At 36.5% G+C, this 24,785-nt stretch overlaps 2 protein-coding genes across 4 annotated transcripts in view; both read right to left on the reverse strand.

The window, feature by feature from the left end:
* The window catches only part of SLC30A6 (solute carrier family 30 member 6), a 41,693-nt gene extending 33,801 nt beyond the window's left edge, over window positions 1-7,892 (reverse strand). For both annotated transcript variants that reach the window (XM_032353042.1, XM_032353041.1), the window contains exons 1-2: window positions 7,795-7,892; window positions 2,791-2,877 (exon numbers count right to left, since the gene is read on the reverse strand). In XM_032353042.1, coding sequence (XP_032208933.1) covers window positions 2,791-2,877; window positions 7,795-7,872 — 165 coding nt within the window. In that variant the 5' untranslated portion in view covers window positions 7,873-7,892. The remainder of the gene's footprint in view (window positions 1-2,790; window positions 2,878-7,794) is intronic.
* Window positions 7,893-14,509: 6,617 nt separating this feature from the next.
* Window positions 14,510-24,785, reverse strand: part of SPAST (spastin) — a 56,990-nt gene continuing 46,714 nt past the window's right edge. For both annotated transcript variants that reach the window (XM_032353040.1, XM_032353039.1), the window contains exons 16-17: window positions 24,306-24,346; window positions 14,510-17,477 (exon numbers count right to left, since the gene is read on the reverse strand). In XM_032353040.1, coding sequence (XP_032208931.1) covers window positions 17,355-17,477; window positions 24,306-24,346 — 164 coding nt within the window. In that variant the 3' untranslated portion in view covers window positions 14,510-17,354. The remainder of the gene's footprint in view (window positions 17,478-24,305; window positions 24,347-24,785) is intronic.

Genomic DNA, 24,785 nt, shown 5'->3' on the forward strand with positions numbered 1-24,785 from the left:
AGATGCCTATTAGATATTCAAGTGGAAATGTTGAGACAGCCATGATATGTACAGGGATCTAGAAGGAGGGGGAAAGTTATGGACTGAGATGTAAATAGGACGTCATGAGCATGTGGCAGACAAAGCATCACTTAGGTGTAATGAACAGAAACAACAGAAGCTGGAGCTCTAAGTGCTGGAGCTTAGCAGTTAGCTCTAAGTAATGAAGAGTATCTGCACAATGCAGGTGTTCTCTAAAACTCAGAGATCAGGAAGATGAGAGGGAAGTGATGAACAACGGCCATCTAAGTAGGAGGAAAACCAAAAGTGATATTTCAGAGTCGAAATGAAAAAGTGCTTTAAGGAAGAAGTAACAAATTTTTGTTAAATGCTATTGAAGGTTAAGTAAAATGGGAAATGAGGATGACCATTGATTTTGGCAACACAGTGTTTACCAGTTACTTTGTTAAAGCTGTTCCAGTGGATTGGTGGGGGGCTACAACCAGACTGGTATATGTTTAGTGGAGACAAGGAGAAGAGAAAGTGAACAGGTAGGAAAGACAATTAGTTTAAGTAGTTTTGCTATAAAAGGAAGCAGAGAAATGAGGCAGTAGTTGAAAGTGGAAGATGTGGCATGTGCTCACGATGCAGGAAGGAACAACTGTGGGAAACTTGTCTTTGAGTAGGCAACAAGTGGAAGCGCAGAGAGCCCATTTGTAGAAACAGGAGCAAAGGCAGAATGCTGGGAGAGGACAGGATGTGGAGGTGTTTCTGATTACTTTTCCTTTAGTGAAACAGGAAGAAAGATCAACAGGTCAGAGTGAGCATGAATAAGATTTTGGAAGTTTGAGGGCAGAAGTGAAAGACTATGGCCATCTACAAAATGGAAAACTGAATGAACTGAATGATATACTATGGGCAGCCTAATGGTGCACTTAGGCATGGATTTAAAGTGAGACCAGTAACCATGGTTTTGTATTTCTCTCAGGCTACATTCAGTTGCTTGGGTGCAGGTACAGAACAGCAGGAATGTTGACTTAATGATGTTAAGGATTTGCCATGGAAGTATGAGAGGAAGAGTTACAGATGGATGGGAGGGCACAAAGGAGTTGAAGACATATGCAAGAAATCAGTAATAATGGACCAAAGACTCTAAATTGGATAATTAAGCAAATGAGGATAAAAGAGGTGAAAAACAGGGAAAATACGGCATAGTCAGTGGATTGGAGATCCTAGTAAGATTGAAGAATTACTGGAATTGGGATAATACCAGGAGTGAACTGGAATAACAAGAAACGGTGACTACGAGTGAAATAATTGAAACTGAGACATTGGGAAGACATAATTATGAATGATAATGGCAGTGGTATGGTCATAGGAGTGGACAGTTGGAAGGGATGCAGGACAATTATTTGTGGTAAGGAAGTAAAGAACTGAGAAGTAGGGATTTTCCTCATGGTGTAAGGAATTACCATGAACCAAAACAGGAGTCGTAGTAAAGAGAGGTGAGCTAGGCACATCTTATAAGATTTAAATTATGATGGACAGTATCTGCACAATGCAGGTGTTCTTATACCAGTTTTGCTCCTACTATCTATTCTGTGGTATATTGTGCTTCAATAAAGCTTATAGTTCAAGAATTTCCTGTTTACTTCTGTAATGTAGTTGCTTTCGACCAAGATTATAAAGTTCTATCTATCTGTTCTCAAGAGATCATCCTAAGTGGACTAGACACACAAGCAGCAGATGAATTTCCTACTCTTGGCTCTTTAACATATAGGACATGATACTATTTTCAAATACTAGAATTACTGAGTTCTGACTATATTCCAAGGTTTTAGCAACAGGAAATACAGTGATAAGAAACAAAGAATAAAAGCCTCTAATCTAGTATTATACATAATACATGACCAATATCATAGGTACACTTACGTTCCACTAAAGCTAGGTTTATTTAAAATTCATCACGTATTTATTGGGTACTTATTTTGTACTTTTATTAAAAAGTGAACAAAACAGACACAGTCACTGTCTTCAGGGAGCTTATAGTATAATTTAGACAATAATGAAAACAATGAATATAGAACAGTAACTAGAAGGTCCATACTGGTGACCAAAAAGGATACCACTTATCTTTTTTTTTTTTTTAAATGTGAGCTCTTTGCCCAACATGGGTGGGGCATGAACTCATCACTTCAAAGCATAAGCTGTTTTTCCTTCCTTACACCAAAAATGAGAAAACGTGGCTTTAAACTATATCCATTACCTCTGTAAAAAAAAGTAACAAAAGGCAATCATAAAATAATTTTTCTTTATAACTCATTAGAATTAGAATAAAAATCTTAACCAAAGCCTAGCTTCCTCCCAAGCAAAATAACTAGGTATCAAAGTAACTGATTTTTACATTACAATTTAAATTAAATTTACAATGTAATTTAATTTCCCATTAAAATTTTGCTTAGCCAGCGGCGCCTGGCTCACTGTCAGTAGAGCATGCGACTTGATGTTGGTGTAGTGAGTTCAAGCCCCATGCTGGGCACAGAGATTACTTAAAAAAAAAAAAACTGCTTACCCAACAACAACAACAAATGAAAACAGTGTGGCATGGAGCACCTGGCTGGCTCAGCTGGTGGAGTATGCAACTCTTAACCTTGGGGTTGTGAGTTCAAGCCCCATGTTGGGCGAGCGTTTACTTAAAAACAAAAGGTGTATGGTGGGATCACAAGTAATTTCTATAATGCCTTAAAAATTATCTTTTTCAATGTCATAATGTTTTTGGTATAGTGATTAGGGTTAATAAAGATAACTTACCCTTCGGTCTGCTGCTACAAGTCTAAATTCCTGTAATAACTTGCCAAAAAAAGATCTTTGTGGTTTTCTAAAGAGATGAATTGTCCCCTTTAAAAATAAACAAAAAATAAACAAATCAACATTGAAGCATCTAGTCTTTTTCATATCCTGTGATGTGATACAATAGTAATAACTAACATTTATTGAATGCTCAATATGTGGCAAGCAATTATTTCTAGATATTTATGCATATTTATCTGTTCTTCACAATTATCTGAGATGGAAACAATCTTTTTTTTTTTTTTAAGATTTTTATTTATTTGACAGAGAGAGAGAGAGAGACCACAAGAAGGCAGAGGGCCAGGCAGAGAGAGAGGGGGAAGCAGGCTCCTCGCCGAGCAGAGAGTCCGATGGAGGGCCCGATCCCAGGACCCTGAGATCATGACCTGAGCTGAAGGCAAAGGCTTAACCCACTAAGCCACCCAGGAGCCCCTGGAAACAATCTTTAATTGTCCAAGGGCACAATGCTAACAAATGGCTGAGCAGAAATTCAAACCCAGCCATTTTATTTTTTTAAGGATTTCATTTATTTATTTGAAAGAGAGTGAGAGAGGACAAGCAGGGGTAACAGCAGAGGAAGAGGGAGAAGCAGACTCTCAGCTGAGCAGGGAGCCTGATGCAGGGCTTGATCCGAGAACCCTAGGATCATGACCCCAGCTGAAGGCAGACACTTAACCGACTAAGCCACCCAGGTGCCCCAAACCCAGGCATTTTAGCTCCTGGCTACACAATTCTATTTTTAAATGGATTTTAGGTTATTTTGAACCATAAAATCAAACCATTTGCCAGATAGCCCTACTAGAAATCAAATACTACAATTAACTTAAAAGAAGTTTTATATGTGAAAAGTTTGGAAACTATTATTACAGTAAAATCTCTGAGGTTCTCTCTTAAGCATTCAAAGTCAAGAGACATCCTCACTAGTCTCTGCAGTCCTTGCTAGAACACTGTATGGGACCATCAGAGAAAGGGCATGATAGCGGGGTTACTGACAAGAGAAGAAATATAAGTGGCGACTAAACAGGAATCTGCCACTCAAGCTTATGAAATCTCAGAATAAAAGATAATTTAAGTATATATGGGAAATTAGCTTATGAGTAAGTCAGTATCCAACACCAGCAGGAGAAAATTTGAGTTACCCAATAAATGGTTTTTGGAAAAGGTAACGTTGGATCTTTACTATATTTCTTACTCTAATTTTTTATTATGTTAAAACTAAAATACAAAACTACAGAATACTTGAAGAAATTTATGGATGTACAATTTTATAATCTTGGAATTGGAAAAGACTTTTCATAATAGGATATAAAACCAAGAAGCTGTAAAGGGAAAAACTGATCAATTTTACTATTTTGGGATATAATAACAACAGACAAAAATAAAGAAAATCCTAGAGAGAGAAAATAAACTGGGAAAAAAAGAATTTTAATTGTTATTTCAAAAGCTAAGCATTGTTTCTAGGGAAAAAAAAATCTTTCACAATTATCAGTGGGTCATATATAATAACTTGATTGCTAAGTGCCATGCACTTAAATATTTATTTGATTTTAATTTTAGCAAAATGCTTTCCTAGATAGTAAGGCCACAATCACCATAACAACTGCTTCTACTTCACTATTGTTAGCCAATTTGAGTTAAACACTTAAATTCCACAGAAAGCAGTGGAACTGGGTGTCAACAGATAAAAAATGAGGAAAACTTTCAGATCCAACTCCAGCACAGGTCTGATTTTCCTAAGTAATAGTAGGAACATCTCAGTAGCTATAAAAAAGGTATATCCCATTTCTTCAAAGCTCAGACATGTCATCAGTTTCATTAGATGAAACTCAGAAAAGGCAGAAGATAAAGTTGAACACTAGAAATCTGGCATTTAAAACCAGAATGTTCATCATTGTTGAGGTCAAGTGATGGCTACATGGGCGCTTATTATATTATATTCTACTTTCCTGTTTTTGCAAATTTCCATAATAAAAAAAATTTTAAGTAAAACATAATTTAAAATATAAAAATAGGGGCACCTGGGTGGCTCAGTCATTAAGCATCTGCCTTGTGCTCAGGTCATAATCCCATGGTCCTGGGATTTGTGAGTCAGGTTCCCTGCTTAGCAAGAAGCCTGCTTCTCCCTCTCCCACTCCCCCTGCTTGTGCTCCCTCTCTTGCTGTCTCTATCAAATAAATAAATAAAATCTTTAAAAGTAAGTAAATATAAAAATAAAGCATTAGAAAAAAGTGTTACTAATTTTTGCTATTCAAACAAAGACCAGTGTGTGCGTGTGTGTGTGTGTGTGTGTGTGTGTGTGTGTGTAACTCTAAGGCTTTGCTAAGCTAATTCAGTTGAGAAGGAACAATATGCTATTTTCATCTGAGATGCTAATGAATGGTCAATTAATAAATATACTCCATTCTTAATGAATTATGTGTGGGATATTTGGTCCCAAAGATAAATTCTGCTTAATACTGTTATCCCTGTATATCTTCTAACTTCATCCTACTTTAAATGATTTAAGTTACTTTAAGTTTCAGGTTGAGAAAATAAGGTTTCTAAAAGGTAGAATGCCGTTTCTGATGCCATTCTGATATTGGTTAAAAGAAGTAAAAACCCACAAAAATCCTAATGTTCATGTCACTTTTCAAAATTATATTGGCCCTCCATTGCTATCATGATAAACTCCTAATTTTACAACCTGAAATTCAATGCTTTCAATCACGTAGCCTGTTTCTTTCCAGTTTAATCTCTTACTCCAGACAGGGAATCAACTCCAACTAAACTAGTGTACCCCTGGTCTAATGATCATATCACTCTAGAGTGAAAAGGCCAGACTTGTCTAACCAAGCTCTAACAGCCCTGTAATACTTAACAAATTACTTGACCTCTGTTTTCTCAACCGAATGAGAGTAAAGAATAGTAAGATTAAGAGTAATAGAGTAGGGAGAAAATACTGTTTCATGGCTGACCTTCTATGTGAAGCCTTCCTAGATTACTCCAAACTATACTGTTCTTTATGCCACTTGCTTTATAATTAACTAGAGGCCAGCCTTCCTCACCCTATCATCATGCATTTTAAGTCAATTTTTTTAGTAACTTCACTAACGACAAGGGCTGTATTTCCTTTACATTTTCTAAGATAGCATTGTGCATTGCATATAACACCTTAATAAACAAGAGGGACTCGTAAACCCTTTCTTCTCCTCCAAAACTTTTACAATCAACTTTAAATGTTACTATTTTTCCGTATAATTAACGTTTCAAGCACAAAAATTTAGTGCCATAACTATGTATTTGGTGTTTTATAAAACAGGTATTTATTGAAAACCTCCTCTCTGAGCCAGGGACAAGGCTCTGGGAATACCAGAGTGAATACAGAGGTCTTGCTCTCAAAGAGCTTACAGTCTAGGAAGTGAGAAGGACAAGTAAATACACAATTGTAACACAGTCTAACATATGTTAAACTACATAGTTTAACATATGTAGTAAGGGCTAACATATATAGTAAGGGCTACATATGTTATTGATAAATAACACCAAGATATCACAAGCACAGAGGAGGCACCTAACAGGATCTTGAGACATGGGCGGGCAGGAAGGCTCATGAGAGACTAAAGGGCGCTTAAGGGTTATACTGATAAGAATGAGGGGCAGGAGATGATTGGTTTTTGGCAGACAGAACAGCATATACAAATTAGGTGCAAAGGCCTAATCCCGAGAGCATCATGTGCAAGGTGTTCACTCTGACTGAATATGAATGTAGGTATGTGAAAAAAGAGGCTACAAAGAAGCTTGGCCCTCTCTCCCCCAAAAAGCAGCAGCAGCAAGCAGCTTGACAACAGCTTTGTAAGCCACGCCAAATAAAACTTTATCTTGAGGACTGTGTGTGTGTGTGGTTGGGGGGACGGGGGGAGGTTATGCAAGGGAGCAAGAGAGTGCCATGGTCCCCAATTTTAGAAATTTAATTCTGGCTACACAGTGATGAATATTTTGAAGAAAGTAGCTGGAAGGCTATTTGGTCAGCCGCCCCCGTCCCCCAAATAAGCTTTTACCCACTTTCTGTGTGAAAAAAAACGGATTAAAGAAAATTTACAGAAGAAAAAGAAAGCATAAATAGGACATTTTTCTTGACTATATCCACTCAAGGAAAAAACTTAACTAGAGTGACAATGGCTTCGGAACTGAAACGTGATCCTGTTCTCACAGGTAGGCCGTCAATAAGAGATCCATTAACTTCTGTGATAAAATGGTACCTCTTTTGAGGCTAAAATTGCCATCAACTTATCTTTTGATAGGATTCGGAGAGCTATACATTTGATCTGTAAAAGCATAAAAAGAATAATTTCTCTAAAAAATTTTAGGCTCAACATATCCCCGAAACCGTCAGGTATACTGGGCTCTACAAAAGTAGGAAGAAACAGGCAACGAAGATGCTCTACCAACACCTGGACTTTCTCCAGTCACTGGCCTTCTGAACGTCGCTGCCGTGTCAGGCTCTCTGGCACTCCACAAAGCCAAGTCGCAGTGGGGGCGTTCACCTCAACATCCCGCTCATAACCCTCTTTATTAACGCCAACGGTACCGTCCCCGGTGTAAGCATCACTAATTACGGTCGTGTAGCTGTGGACTTGTTTTCAGAGCCTTCGTGGGTGTAGACACTGACGCCGGCCAAGACTTTTAGCTCCGTATGAAGTAAATCTCCGCAAGGGAGAAGTCATAAGCTCGCTAAAAACTGAAAGCTCGGCTCGAAGCAGGGCCGGGATCCCCAGCGTCTAACCAACCGGGTGAAGGGGCTGAGGGAATCAGCTCTGGGGAAGAATGCTTCCGCCGTCACCGCTTCTCCTGTGGGGTGTGGGGAGCCAAGCACGACTCCCAGGTCCCCACCTCTGGGCAGCTGAGGCCTATCAAGGCCGCACGGGGATGAAAGAAGATAAGAGGAATCACCTAGGACAGAACCCCTCACACCCGCAGCCAACTCACCATGATAAGGAGAGGCACAGCTCCCGCCGGAAGACGCTCTGGGAGCAGGTTTTCCCTAGAGCGGAAGGGGTGGGGCATCAGACGCCGATTGGCGGAGAGAGACGCGGGGGCGGAAATGCGTGCACTGTCTCTTGTTCCCGCCCTCTCTCCGGCTGTCCCGGCGTTCTACGGAGGTGAAGACGGAGGCTAGGGTGGCCCCACCTAGGCATTTGGGGGGTAGGTGGAGAGCTGGAGACCTTGTTAAGGAGCCCTTAGGTTTGTTTTTTTTTAATTGTATGATGTCTTTTTATTTAAATGCAACTAATTCACATATAATGTATTACTAGTTTCAGAGGTAGAGGTCATTCATTAGTTGTATATAACACCTAGTGCTCATTACATCACCTGCCCTCTATAATGTCCATCACCCAGTTATCCCTTCACCTGCCCTGCTCCCCCGTCCCAACAACCCTTAGTTTGTTTCCTATGATTAAAAGTCTCTTGTGTTTTGTCTCCCTCTCTGATGTCATCTTGGTTTTCCCCTCTTCCCTTCCCCTAGGATCCCATTTTATTTCTTAAAATACAGATATGAGATCATGATAATTATCTTTCTGTTTTTTCGCTTCACATAATACCCTCTAGTTCCATCCACCTCTTTGCAAATGGCAAGATTTCTTTTTTTCTTTTTTCTTTTTTTTTTTTTACCTTGGGTGGCTGAGTAGTATTCCATTGTATATATACATACCACATCCCCTTTATCCATTCTTCTGTTGATGGACGTCTAGGTTCTTGCCATAGTTTGGCCATTGTGGACATTGCTGCTATAAACATTGGGGTGCAGGTGCCTCTTCAGATCACTACATTTGTAGCTTGGGGTAAATACCCAGTAGTGCAATTACTGGTTAGTAGGGTAGCTGTATTTTCAACTTTTCGAGGACCCTCCATACTGTTTTCCAGAGCGGCTACACCAGCTTGCATTCCCACAAGTAGTGTAGGAGGGTCTCCCTTTCTCCACATCCTCAGCAACATCTGTGTATTCTGAATTGTTCATTTTAGCCATTCGGTTTGTGAGGTGGTATCGTACTGTGGTTTTGATTTGTATTTGCTTAGGGTTTATTTGTAATGTTAGGAAAATTTCATTTAGTGCTTAAACGCTTTTACCTATGTTGTGTGATTTAATTTTTTGCCATACTTTGTGAAATAAATAGTATTCCCTTTTGAGGAAGCAGGAAGAATAAGAAATTTGCCCAGAGGCATACAGCTGGTTCTCCACAGTAGCTGAATTTGAACTGAGACCAAATATAGAATACCATGTACTATCCTAAAACACTACCTAAAAACCCATGAAATTAATTTTATAATGGAAGTAATATTAATTACTTAGAGACAGAAAGCTTTAATTACTTAAAAGAGACAGAAAACAAGTAGGGAGGAAAAAATGTCTAATATATTGATAGTGTCATGTAGAAAATGTTATGCTACAGAGAGTGACGGTTGCTAATTCATAGTAGTCCAAGAAGCTTCTCTAAGGAAAGTAGTCCAAGAACTTTCTCTAAGGAAAGTAAATTTAACTTCTGAATGACAAAGTCTTTCTGTGAAAATTATTCCAGGCAGGATAAACAATCTAAATACGTAAGTCAAAAACAAGCAGAAGTGTTTCAAGGTCTCAAAGAAGGCAGTGTGTTTGGAGATCTAATGAAGAGATCTAAATGGCAAATGGATCAGATCAAACAGGAATTTCTAATGTAGGGGTAAGGAGACCGATTCTGTTTTTTGTTTTGTTTTGTTTTCTAAGAGAAAGGAAGCCTGTGGAGGGTTTTAACAAAGGAGTGACCTTTACATGGTGGTATGGAGAATGGATTGTAGGTGGATAGTAATAATGAACATTTACTAAGCACTTACATGGTAGATACTGTTTTATGAGTTTAACATGGACTAGCTTATTTAATCCTCCTAACCGGCATTTGGTATAGGTACTATTATTAGCCCCTGCTTGGAAAATTGTATGCCAACAGCACATAATTACTTAATGGCAGAACTGGAATTCTGTGTTACAGAACCTAATTCTAAAACCTTACCTGCTACTCTGTGCTTACTACTCCTGGACAAGATTGGAAGGAATAGGTTAGGACATTATTGCCTTATTTACCCGGAGGAAATCATTCCTGATTTTTGAAGTTTCTTTACAGTCTTTTTAAAATTGGAATCAAATAGTATATACTGTAGTCTGCCTACTTCATGTAAGGGTGTATTCTAACTTTTCCCTATATCTTAATTTTCCCAGAATGTTGTTTTAATGACCTTAAAGAATTCAATCGTAGGCATGTGCCTTTACATAATTCCTTACTGATGAGTTTAACAGGGTGTAGACATATCAAAAAGAAATCTCTCAAGCTACTTTAAGAAAAAAAATATACTACAGGCAATTGGGTATAAAATGATAGGAAACCATTGCAGAGGAGATCAACAAAAGGAAGACTTGAACAATACTATATACCTATTACACCTAACATATCTAGAATATACCACCCAACAACAGAATATACATTCTTCTCAGGTGCAAATGAAGCATTTTCCAGGAGAGTACATGTTAGGCCATAAAAAAATCATCAATAAATTTGAAGGGATTAAAATAATAGATAGTATGTTCTTCAAATATACTGGAATAAAATTAGAAATCCATAATTAAAGGAAATTTGGGATTTTCAAATTTTATGGAAATTAAAAAACATAGTCTTAAAAAAAAACATAGTCTTTAGTAGTCAGTGGGTCAAAGAAGAAATTCCAACAGAACTTTGAAAATACATTAAGATGAATGAAAATGAAAACTCAATATACTAGGGACGCCTGGGTGGCTCAGTTGGTTAAGCAGCTGCCTTCGGCTCAGGTCATGATCCCAGGGTCCTGGGATCGAGTCCCACATCGGGCTCCTTGCTCGGCAGGGAGCCTGCTTCTCCCTCTGCCTCTGCCTGCCTCTCTGTCTGCCTGTGCTCGCTCGCGCTCTCTCCCTCTGTCTCTGAAAAATAAATAAAATCTTTAAAAAAAAAAAAAAGAAAGAAAACTCAATATACTAAAACTTATTGGATACAGCAAAAGCTGCAGGCAGAAATTTAAGCTATAAATGCCTACATTTTAAAAGGAAGAAAGATCTCAAGTCAATAATCTATTTTTTTAAAAAGACTTTATTTATTTATATGACAGACAGAGATCACAAGTAGGCAGAGAGGCAGGCAGAGAAAGAGTGGGAAGCACGCTTCCCACTGAGCAGAGAGCCCGATGCAGGGCTTGATCCCAGGACCCTGGGATCATGGCCTGAGCCGAAGGTAGAGGCTTTAACCCATATGAGCCACCCAGGCACCCCTAACCTTTCATCATAATAGAAAAAGAGCAAACTAGAGCAAGCAAAGGAAGTAATAAATCTTGGAGAGGAAATAAATGAAGTGGGGAATAGGAAAACAATAGAGAAAAATTCACAAAACCAAATATTGGCTCTTTGAAAAGCTCAACAAAATTGACAAAGCTTTACTGATGACATAAGAAAGAATACTGAAATTACTAAAATCAGGAAAGAAAGAAGAGGACAAGTTACTGCTGGTTTTACAGATATAAGGGGGATAGGGAATATTATAAACAATTGCATACCAACAAATTAAATAACAGATGAAACAGACTAATTTCTATAAAGACACAAACTACTGAAACTGACTCAAGTATAAATAGAATATCTGACTAAATGTTTAACAAAAGATTGAATTTATAATTTAAAAACTTGGGCGCCTAGGTGGCTCAGTGGGTTAAAGCCCCTGCCTTCGGCTTAGGTCATGATTCCAGGTTCCTGGGATCAAGTCCCGCATTGGGCTCTCTGCTTAGCGGGGAGCCTGCTTCCCTTCCTCTCTCTGCCTGCCTCTCTGCCTACTTGTGATTGCTCTCTCTGTCAAATAAATAAATAAAATCTTTTAAAAAATTTAAAAACTTTCCACAGGAACGCCAGGGTGGCTCAGTCACTTCAGTTCAGGTCATGATCCCAGCATCCTGGGATCAAGTCCCATGTTGGGCTCCTTGCTCAGCAGGGAGCTTGCTTTTCTCCCTCTGCCTCTGCCTGCCACTCTGCCTGCCTGTGCTCTCTTTGACAAATAAATAAATAAAATCTTAAAAAAAAAAACAAAAAACTTTCCACAAAGCAAAACTCAAAGATGGCTTCTTTACTTGTGAATTCTGCTAAACATTTAAAGAATTAGCACCAACTGTTCACAAACTCTTCCCCAAAATAGGAGGGAACACTTTCCAATTCAGTCTACAAAGAATTACCCTGATACCAAAACTAGAAAAAGACAAGAAAACTACAGACCAACATCCCATATGAATATGGATGCAAAAAAACAAAACAAAACAAAACGAAAAAACCTCAACAAAATAGCAAAATGAATCCACCAATATATAAAAGGAATCATACACCATGAATGAGTGCAAATTATCACAGGAATGCAAAGTTGGGTTAACAAATGAAAATCAAACAATGCAATACAGCCTATTGATAAGGGGGGAAAAATCACATGATCATCTCAATAGATGCAGAAAAAGCATTTGACAACTCCAACACCCCTATTTGGAAACAACAACAACAACAAACAACCCACACTCAACAAAGTAGAAATAAAATCACAGAAATGGTTTATGTTGAATAATTAGCCCTTTTAGTTTGGAAGTATACTGTTTTGCAATTAGATCTAGATCTTTGTGTAAAATCATTAGACTTTTATTTTGGAAAGTATTTTTGCCATTATTCTCCTTCCAGCTGCTTTTGCTATTCTTTATAAAAGTCTTGTTCTGTTTTGTTTCTATTGTATTATTTCTATTTATTGTATAAGGGAACATTCCAAAGGAAACATGTTAAGTATAAACGTGATAAACCTTCAATTCAGACCAGCTCTAAGGCCTAACAGTTGGAAGTTCCATTAGACTGGCAATCAATGGTTTAAAAAGTGACTGGTCAAACTTTGCTTTAGTTATCCTGGGCCTCCGTGAGGACAGTCCCTGTCTTGTCCATTTACCATTTTGATTAGTCCATATTCTGAGGTCAATGATTGTTTGAATATAATGTCATTTCCCCTTTCTGACTGCTTATAGATTTTTTTCACTTTTCTATTTTTTGGCAATCTGATGTATCCAGACGTGGTCTTTGCTGTATTTATTATGCCTGGGGTTCACAGAACTTTTTGGATCTGTAAGTTGATGTCTTTCAACAGTTTAAGGAAAACATTAGGCATTACTGCTTCAAGTGTTTATTTTCCACTATTCTCTTCCTCTCCTCTCCTTTTAGGCCTCAAACCAGAGGTGAATTAGATTGGTATTTTCCCACAGGTATCAAACCTTTGCTATTTTTTCTTTCTCTCTGTGCTTGAGTTTGATAATTGTTATCAGCTTGTCTCCCAGCTGTCTTTCCTCTGCTGTGTCCAGTTCACTCTGAAGCCCATCCAATGAAATTTATTCCAGATACTATGTTTCATTTCAGTTTTTTTCATTACCAGACTTTCCCTTTGGTTTTCAGTATCTATTTCTCCACCAAAAATCCTAATCTGTTCATTCATCTTTTTTTCCTATTGTCTTACAAGTTTTTAAAATAATTTTGAAAAAAAATAATTTTGTTAATTCCAACTTGTGAATCATCTCTGCATTTGCTTTTACATGTTTTCTATTGATTATGGGTATACTTTTTCATGGTATGATTAGTAATTTTTTTTATTGTGTACTGGACTTTGTGGATGTGTTGTGAAAACTCTGGATTCTATTTTCTTCTAAAAAAATGTGTTTTTGGGGTGCCTGGGTGGCTTAGTCATTAAGCGTCTGCCTTTGGCTCAGGTCATGATCCAGGGTCCCGGGATCAAGCCCAACATCGGGCTCCCTGCTCTGCGGGAACCCTGCTTCTCCTTATTCCATTCCCCTGCGTGTGTTCCCTCTCTCGCTGTGTCTCTGTCAAATAAAATAAAATCTTTAAAAAAAAAAATGTGTTCTCTTCTGGCTAGCTGTTAAATTACAATGGATAATCTTGATGCTGTGAAAACTTGATTTTAAGCTTTGTTACAGTGAGTTTATCCTTTTGCCCACAGTCCTAACAAAGATGGCCCTTACATCTAGGATGTTGTCCTTCTTCCTTATTATGGTCCTTTTTGGGTTTCAGTGGAAAACCCATTGTATTTACTAAACCCCTTTTAGTGGAATTTGAATTTCAAATTCTGTATTCCCCCAGAATAGTTTCTCTACAGTTCGTTAGATTTCAACTACTGCTTTCTGGTAGGTTCCTTTGAATATTACACTACACAGGTACAATTTTGGAGTCCACTAAGGATTTGAAAGAAATTTGTAAGCATATCCAGGGGCTTATATCTAAAACTCTTAAGATTTCCCTCCTAATTTGTAGCTGTTTTACAAGTCCCAAATGAGTCCCCAGCCCAGAAAGACTGTTCATTCTGCTTAAAGTCTGTTTCTAAGCACATTGCACAAACTGGAAATTGCCCTTGGGGTAAAAGCTAGTTAATGTGGATCTCTTCTAGTACATGATTTTGTGCAGTTTCTGCCCGTTTTTGCTTGCTCTCTAGAGTTTTCTAATCTTTGCTTTTATAATTTGTTCAGATTATAATTATTGGCAAGAGTTAGTACAATACAAACTACAACTTCACTGCTAGACTGCAACCACTGAAACTTCAAAAAGTTTCAAATAAAAAAATTAAAGGCAAAATAAAATTTATAATTTATTTCCAAGCCATTAGGATAAAACCTACTTTATGCAGCTAAACTTTTTAGTTCATTTTTTTTTCTGAAATAAGATACAAAAGACCAGATTAAAAGATGAGATAAGCATTTCAAGGAAAATACTTTGACTTGAGTCCAAAGCCAAACTGTAGATGGTTCATTCTACCAAAAGAATTAATTTTTGTACAAAATATAAAGAATTTTACTCTATACATAAAGACTGCTGTTTATTTACTTAAATTGTAATTCTAGTATCTGTTTTTCCTCCACTTCTTCCTAAGCACAAAGCATAGTGAGAAATCTTATAACCTCAATGGCAGACTTAGAATAAACTCCTACTGTTAAGATAACCGGGAAAGATAGTATTGACTTCCCTTGTCTCAAAGTCCAGTATAACAAGTTTTAATATAGTTTACAAAACACTGCCATATTAACATGAGCACACTAATCTTTCATGTTTAGGCATTATCTTCTAAGAAATTAATGACAGGAAGCTCAATGTAGAATCTAAAAGGTCACAACCTAAGTCTAACAATTCAGAAACCCTCGGCAACTTCTACCTTTATTGAAAAATACCAGACCAATCCCTTTCACCTCCTACTGTATCATCATCTTATTTTCATAGTCATTTTATGAGGAGGAAAAAAAGCCCAGCTTAAACTAAAAATAAAATAAAGTAAAAAGTCAGTCATAGAAAATAGTTCACTAGCACTAAGTTCAACTTCAGACTTTGGTCAGGGAAGTGAAATAACTTCTATACTGTATGAATTGTTATTCATACAGTAATATAATTCTGACTCAGTGTTTATGACAATATTAGCTTGACTTTTAATATTTGATATCTTTGTGATCTAAAAACTATTCCAATAAAAATAGTGAGCTACATTAGTGCAGACAGAATCATGATAAATTTAAAGATTACATTTTAAAAGTTGAACATGAAGCACAGACATTTAGTATAACCGACTGTTATTCAAGTATCAACAATGTTAATCCTTTTCTAAATGAAAATACAAAGTGAAATTTTATGAACTTTATTGAGAATGTTTTAACTTTGGATATTCCTAATTCTTGTCATCATGAATACTGCATCATCTTTCATTATCAGTATTTTATAATTGATGCTTTAATATTTGAGATCTTAAAAAGATATAACATATGACTGAAAATGGGCATGGTTCTGCTTAGTTTTTTTTTGTTTGTTTTGTTTTTCCCTATTTATTTCAGCCCTCACTTCTGTTATCCAGGGAGTTCTAAGGTCATGATTAGAGGAGACATTTAAATTATAGCTACAAATAGCACATTACCTTAAACCATACATCTTCTATATGTAGGTAAATCTTTAACAGGAACAAAATTAAATTAAGAAGAATGTATGTCTTCATTATAAAATTCTTATCTAGATGGGGCAAGTTTTTAATTTTAATGTATTCTCTCAAAACCAAAGATATTTTTCCTAAATGAAAAAATCTTTGTTACTACTATGAAATTATTCTTTCCGTCCATGACATTTTACATAAAAGCACCAAAGAAAATTTCTGTAAACAAACTTTTAAACAGTAAACTAAGGGCAAATATCCATTTGCCTTTATTACAATATTTAAAAAGCCATGATATGAGTCTCTACCTCCTACAATGACAGTTTAATAATAAAACTCAGGCATACTTATACAAACGAGAAACAGCATTACTGTACATTCTTGGGGAACAAGAGACAGATTAACAGACTAACTTTTTCGTTAACAAAGTGAGCACAAGAAACCTATAAAATGTATGCAATGTATAAAAATTCATTAATTTTTTTTAAAGGTTCATTGAGGGGATTAATAATTATTAAGAATAAAAGATGGTAGATCCATTGGCTTATAATTATCCTGTAAACAGTAAGAAAGCAATAAGCAATAAATTAGAAATGTCTTAGCTCTCAGTTCTTCCCTTCTTTCACACAGGAACCACTTTTACAGCAGTTAAACTTGGCCTTCTTAAATATTAGAATAATTCTAGCAGAAAATAAACTCCATTAGGAACAAATTAACAGTCTACAATAGATTTCTGACAGATATATTAGAAAAAGATACCTTCAGGTCACACGAGGACTGATCTACATGTTGTAATGACAGAATGACTCAAACCTTCTAACCATCTCTTTTTCTATTTTACTAGATTTGCTTTGATGCTATCAACAAATTCTTTTCTAAATTGGTAACAAGGTAATAGAAAAATGAAAAGTGAAACACAATGTTTAATGTGTAGATTTATGAAAAAGAAAAACCTTCAAAATACTTTTTCCTATTACTGTTACATAGGAAGAAGTTTCATTTGGCACAATGGACTTATAAAAGAAAAGAACAAAAAGGAACTTATAGTGTTTGGCATTCTAATCAGCTGTAGTAAAGACAACAGTAGGAAAGGAAAATAGAAAAAATTACTATTTTAAGAAAAGACATCAGAAGACAAACAACCAAAGGCGCTTGTGTCTTCTACCATTCACTGTCTCTGGAATACTTTCATCTGCAACACAATATACAAATTATTATTTACATCATGATTATATTGGTAAAGAAGACCAGAATCAGTTTTTGTTGTGCTCTAACTTACAGCGCCCATTGGGATAACGATGAACAGGCCTTCGACAAAACACTCCATTTGCACTGTATATTTTATTTAAATTTTGTTTTATGGTGCATCTGTTGGAGTGCACAAGTAATTATAAGACTCTGAAAAGTCCTGTAAACTTAGGCTCAATTTCTGTAGCTGATAACTATTCAATTAACATGGCATGTTTCTTTCTTCAAAAGCAAAGTGTTCTGCAGGCTTACAAAGGTCTTTCCTTAAACAGTGGTATCGCCAAAGTCCTTGTTCCAACGTATGTATGCTTCTAAGGTTTGAGGGCTCACGCTGCGTTTTATCTTTTTCAAGGATTCAGTGAAGTCAGATAATCGAATATTTCTCATCTAGATTTAAAAAAAACACATGACAGTACAAATGAAAATATATTCAGTAGTTAACCCAAAGATGGATTAAAGTAATGATGCTGCTTATTATTGTTATAAATATATATAAATGTATTCTTAGAAAATCATGCCAATCATCATATTTTACTTATTATTATATGTCAGGCAAGTTTGCTATATAAGAAATCCTATATGCTATATTAATATACTTTTATTATATGTGTTTAATTTCTTAGGTATTAAAAATTTAAGTCCCAATATTTTCCCATTATAAAAACAAAAAACACTCATTATAGAAAATTTGACAAATACAGACAAGCAGAAAAAAGAATCGCAATTACATCATTCAGAATTCTCAAGTTTCACCAAGCATACTCTAGCTAAATTCATGCTGGGTTTATTAGAAAGGAAGATGGTTTACAAGAAGCACATGAGACTTTTAAGGAAATAATGCTTTTCACAACATACAGGATGCTTGTATCTGAAATTTTCTAATACTAATATTACTTATAATACATTTTGTATTAATTTGGCCTCATTTTCTGACCTTTTAAAAAGATTTTGTATGAGAGACAGAGAGAGAGAGAGAGCACACACAAACCAGGAGAAAGGCAGAGGGAAAGGGAGAAGCAGACTCCCCGCTGAGCAGGGAGCTCCACGTGGGGCTCAATCCCAGAACAGTGAGACCATGATCTGAGCCAAAGGCAGACACTTAACCGACTGAGCCACCCAGGTGCTCCTCATTTTCTGACCTTATTAATTGGCTATGAGAATGTAGAATAAAAAAATGCTGAGTCAACATCTATCTATAATTACCTGAATACCTTGAAAACTCAAAAGGAGCTTGGCACAAAATTAAACAGTTTTAAAACTGTCACCGATATATACATGTGCATTTTGCCCAAAAATAAGTTAAAGGATAATTTGAGATAAAACATCAACTGATATTCATATATATTCTTCTTTTTATTACTCTTATAAAACCGAATCTAATTATTTCACACCCTCTGATATCTAGATGAGCACAGATTGAGAAAATCACCCATACTTGTAAACTGTAGATTAATCTAAGTCAAAAAGGAAAAGGTCCCCTCCTGGGGGGCGCGGGCTGTCTCCAAAAAGGAAAAGGACATATTGTTACCACATAATCATATGAGCCCTACTCGTTTTTTTAACTAAAACACACACTGGCTCTTCCTAAAGCCCAAAGAGTAGAAGGATGATGAATGTAATCTACTACCTATGATATTCTTGAATAAAATGTATTTGTTGCAGAAATTAGTCTTAAGAGCTTTTGATGAAATTTCAATTGAACTGCATAGAACGGTGCACATAAATATATATGAAATTTATATATGATATTTTGAAGTTAGTAACAGATGAATATATACAACAGGAAAAGCAACTAGTAGCTAATTTGAGAAAGAGAAAAATAAATGGCAAAGATATCTTACCGAAACAAACTAATGAAATAATAAAGTCAAAGTTAAGGTGGATTCAAACTATGCTTTATTTTTTATTTTATTTATTTTTAAGTAGGCTCTGTGACCAACATGGGGTTTGAACTCATGACCCTGAGATTAAGAGTCACATGCTCTACTCATTGAGTCAGTCAGGCACCCCAAACTGTGCTTTAAAAACAGAGTACATCGTACCCTGAATTTATAGCCAACAATTTTTAGCACTACCTTTTAAAAACACAGAATTCCAATATAATTATTTGTTTCTATTCTCATAAAATATTCTTTATATTCTATAAAAGTCAAATGTGTGTATATATACCAGTGCCTGATAATACCCTTAATCATTACAGTTGTACTGAATAATGACTAAAAAAAATTCTAATATAAGATTTTAGAAACCAAACTACTTGTATTTTCCTCTCCTCTCATAAATGTGACTGATAAAATAATTTACTTAATCTCCATAATAAAATGTCATTATTATTATTTATGTATTTTAAAGTTATTCTATGGATACTTACATAGTATCCACTATTTGCCAGACTGGTTTAAGCATTTTATAAATATTAACTTGTAAGTCCAAGACTAACAGCTAAAAGTACTACCAAATTATTAATACTTAAACTATTAGATTAGAGCACCTGGGTGGCTCAGATGGTTAAGCGTCTGCCTTCGTCTCAGGTCATGATCCCGGCATCCTGGGATTGAGCCCCACATTGAGCTCCCTGCTCCATGGGGAGCCTGCCTCTCCTGCCTCTGCCTCTCTGTCTCTCATGAATAAATAAAATCTTTAGAAAAACCCATCAGGGGACGCCTGGGTGGCTCAGTTGGTTAAGCAGCTGCCTTCGGCTTAGGTCATGATCCCAGCGTCCTGGGATCGAGTCCCACATCGGGCTCCTTGCTCGGCAGGGAGCCTGCTTCTCCCTCTGCCTCTGCCTGCCATTCTGTCTGCCTGTGCTCGCTCTCTCCCTCTCTCTCTCTGATAAATAAATCTTTAATAAAAAAAAAGAAAAACCCATCAGATTAAAAAAACTGGATAAAAGTATACAGTAGAACCAAAACTTGTAACAATGTAACCTAATACATAATTAGTACAATGGTCACAAACGATACCAGTAATGTCATTTCTTGTAATTCATTCAACAGTTTTACTAAGTTTTTAGTGTTCCTCTCTAAAGTTTAGTCTAAAATAAGGTTCTTCCTGGGCGCCTGGGTGGCTCAGTGGGTTAAGCTGCTGCCTTCGGCTCAGGTCATGATCTCAGGGTCCTGGGATCGAGTCCCGCATCGGGCTCTCTGCTCAGCAGGGAGCCTGCTTCCTCCTCTCTCTCTCTGCCTACTTGTAATCTCTCTCTGTCAAATGGATAAATAAAATCTTAAAAAAAAAAATAAAATAAAATAAAATAAGGTTCTTCCTTATATATTTTTTAAAAAGGTGGATAAAATTATATTTTAGGTGTGGGATGAAAATTCAGGTAGATGTTATGCTGAAATATTGAAATAAATGTACTCTATCCGAGTGAATTAATAATTTTTTAAAGATTTATTTATATATATACTTTTTTTTTTAAAGATTTTATTTATTTGACAGAGATCACAAGTAGGCAGAGAGGCAGGCAGAGAGAGGTGAGGGGAAGCAGGCTCCCCGCTGAGTAGAGAGCCCAATATGGGCTTGATCCCAGGACCCTGAGATCATGACCTGAGCCAAAGGTAGAGGTTTAACCTACTGAGCCACCCAGGCACCCCGAATTAATAATATTTTAAAAATATGTGTATTTTTCAGGCTCTTGTCATTGGAGTAGGCTAATTTAACACCAGTACTAATAAAAAATAATGCAGTATAAATTTCTAATCCCAGAGTCTTAACATTATTCTCCATTAAATGAATGAGCGTTCTTGGGGTGCCCTGCTGGCTCAGTTGGTAGAGCATGCAACTCTTAAACTGAGGGTTATGAGTTCAAGCCCCATGTTAGGTATAGAGAATTTAAAATCTTAAAAATAAAATCTTAAAAAAAAAAAAAATGAAGCAGGGTTCCTGTAGAGTTCCTGATTCCAGGTGTTGAGATTACCAGAATGCAACAATGCGTCTCAAAGTTTGAAAGTAATGTTAAAAGGGCACACCTTAATGTGAAAAGCAGATTTCACTGGCCAAATGTAACCCTTTAAACATTAAAAAAAAATTATAATTGATTTACAGATATGTTGGGCATCTTCTGACATGTAATGATTCCCATCTCTTGTTATATATGCCCTTCTGTAATTCCTTCCCCTTGAATGTAGACTGGACATTAAGAACAGACTACTGAAAAAGTGATGGGAGTTCACCTTCAGGATTATAAAGACTCTGACTTCCATCCTGCTGATGCTTTCTCTTCTTCCTGGCTTGCTTGCTTTGATGAAGAAAGTACTAGTTGGAGAGGCCTATGTGGAAAAAGAACTGAAGGAGGCCTTCAGCCAATGACTAAGAAAACAGGCTCTCACCTCAACAACCCACAAAGAAGTGAACCTGGCAAAGAACTATGTAAGTGAGTGTGGAAGCAGATCTGCTGCAGTTGAGTCTTGCAATGACTACAGGCCCAACCAACGTCTTGATTACAGCTCTGTAAGAGACCTTGGGCCAACACCTTGATTGCAGCCCTCTGACAGAGCTCAAAGCAGAGGACTCAGCTAAGCTCTGCCCATATTCCCAACCCCATGAAAATGTGAGATAATAAATGTGGTCATTTTAAGCTAAGTTTTTGGGCAACTTGTTATATGGCTATTCATACCTATAGCAACGGAACTATCTTGTTTTAAAGTCATGAGTTACTAAAAAAAGAAAACAAACTCAAAGTTTCTTTCATCTTCAAATAAAACAGGAACTATATATAGGCTGATATTGTCCAGTGAAGAAAAATGTTGCTGGGGCACCTGGGTTGGCTCATTAGGTTAAGCATCCACCTTGGTTTCAGCTCAGGTCATGATCTCATGGGTCATGAGATTAAGTCCCACGTGAGGCTCCGTGCTCAGCAGGGAGTCTGCTTGAAGATCCTCTCCCTCCACTCCTCCCCCAACTTGCTTGCTCTCCTTCTTTATAATAAATAAATGTCTTTCAAAAATAAAAGAAAAATGTTGCTCAAATTTGATTGTGTATGTATTCTCAGGATGGGCAAAATATACACAAAGGTTAACAGTCACTATCAGTAGAAAACTGGTCTCTTATCTCATGCAATAATGGATAGCCTTGTAAGAGTTCCCATTCCCTAAGCAGCCACCTACTTATTTTAAGTAATAAGGCTGCCAGTTATTATAAGATAGTAATCAAAGTGTATCAAAGCATTCCATTTATAGATACAAGTGGACTTCCCAATGGACTTCCACAAGAAATGCAATGGCCTTAGAGCTTGAGACAGATAGAATACTTGCAGATGAAGAGATGAGTGGATTTTGGCTGTTAAGACATTTGAGAATTTATAGATTGGTTCTTACTCAAACTTATTTGCCAGTTGGTGGTTTTAGCTCATTACTGCCTTAATTAGTCCCTTTATTCCACATGGTCTTTCCAAGGGACAAATACAGAGCCCTAAATTGTCACATAATTGGCTGAATTAATAACAGACTGAATCTAGGGGGCCAGAGTATACAAGGGATCAAGATTATCTATCCTGGATCCAAGTCAGGGGATCAGTGTGTGGAGAAGAAATAATTCATGCATGATGCTTACTTTTTGGGTAGAAAGATACTATCAGGTTTATGCTTTAAGAACATTAAAAAATGTATTTATGGGATATTATTAATAAATTATACTTAAACTATTTTTAAAAACCCACAAGACACAAACTGGGAACACAAACTGTACTGTACTTACATGTAAAGAAAGAATTTTAAAAATGTGGAATTAAAATTACAAGTCAGATAAAAGGGACTTGAAACTTATATTTTAAATGTGCATTTTTTTTAAATTTTTTTTTTTTTTTTTTAGATTTTATTTATTTATCAGAGAGAGAGGGCCAGAGAGCAAGCACAGGCAGACAGAATGGCAGGCAGAGGCAGAGGGAGAAGCAGGCTCCCTGCCGAGCAAGGAGCCCGATGCGGGACTCGATCCCAGTACGCTGGGATCATGACCTGAGCCGAAGGCAGCCGCCTAACCAACTGAGCCACCCAGGTGTCCCTTAAATGTGCATTTTTAAGGAAATAGCAGCAAAATGCCAGAGAGAAAGCGTGTAGCATTCTCCATTCCTAGTCTTCATTCATATCAAACACACTCTAGGTAAACTAGACTTTCTAAAATGGAATGGTAGGGGCGCCTGGGTGGCTCAGTCATTAAGCAATGGCCTTCAGCTCAAGTCATGATCTCAGGGTCCTGAGATTGAGCCCCACATTGGGTTCCCTGCTCAGCAGGAACCTTGCTTCTCCCTCTCCTACTCCCCCTGCTTGTGTTCCCTCTCTCAGTGTCTCTGACAAGTAAATAAAATCTTAAAAGTAAAAAAAAAAGAAAATTAAAAAAAAAAAATGGAATGATGGATGATGGTTGCAGTAAGTGTGAGGGTATTCTTAGTAATGCAGCTGATTAACTACCACACGTAAAATACTGCAAAACAACTAAGTTTACATAGAAGCTTAAAGAAAAAAGACTGTCAAAAAAATGTACTCAAATACATTTATTCTCTAAAGAGTTCACGATCTCCTCAATAGCTGTACAAATTTGGGCAGTAAAAATATCTGACTTATAAATTATAATATTGATTTTAAATATTTGCTTACATAGTTATTACAATAATTCTGCATGTCCAACTTTATATTTTGGAGGCAATCTTTTTCAAAAGAAATGCGCTAGCATTTTCCTAAGAGGGCCTACCATATTAAAATGTAATGAATTACATTACAATGGTATTGCTTTTATAAGGACAAAAACAAATGCTGAAAATCTTACAAAATAGAATATTAAGGGATTAACTTGTTACAAAGAACAAATTCTTAAGTTTTCTATAATTTTTTTCTGTTTAATATTACCAAAAAACACCATTAAGAGATTGTAATTTGAGGGCGCCTGGGTGGCTCAGTGGGTTAAGCTGCTGCCTTCGGCTCAGGTCATGATCTCAGGGTCCTGGGATCGAGTTCCGCATCGGGCTCTCTGCTCAGCAGGGAGCCTGCTTCCTCCTCTCTCTCTCTCTGCCTGCCTCTATGCCTACTTGTGATCTCTGTCAAATAAATAAATAAAATCTTTAAAAAAAAACAAAGAGATTGTAATTTGATACACCCTTATATTTTGAAATAAAGCAAAGTTAACTTTTTCTAGCTTCTAATTAACTATGAAAATCCAGACAAAAGATAGGTCTTACAATATAGAGAACCAGAGCAAAGAAAAGATAACTAGAAAGTAATATACCTCACTGGCAGACATATTCTTCACTTGTTCGGGTTTCAGTTCTGTAAAATACAAGACAACCATTTAAAAAAAAAAGATTTCTAAGTTTAAATTGCTGAAGAGCAAAAACGAGTACAATGATCTAATAGTACATGTTCAATATAAGTTATTTCTATTAAAAGGAAAATACACATTAATATTAAGAACACAATTTATAAATGCTTAGGATAAGTCTTTAGGAGTAAGTGGGAGGCATTCACTTTCTCTGCATATTGCCTAAGAACAATAAATTTCACAACTTTGAAGTTAAAAGAATGTAGTTTTTTTCTTCACAAAGGCTTTATTTTTTTTAAACCCAATAACTTTTATCTGCTTCAGAATAGCTAAAATTTTCTGAAAAAATACAAATGGTTTATGTATTATGTATTGGTTGAGTCCACTCGTGACATGTACCAGGCAGCAGGAGTTTGACTAGAATGCTTTTTGCCCAGAACTTCAAAA

The sequence above is a fragment of the Mustela erminea genome, chromosome 7 (assembly GCF_009829155.1).
Source record: "Mustela erminea isolate mMusErm1 chromosome 7, mMusErm1.Pri, whole genome shotgun sequence".
NCBI classification, from domain to species: Eukaryota; Metazoa; Chordata; class Mammalia; order Carnivora; family Mustelidae; genus Mustela; species Mustela erminea.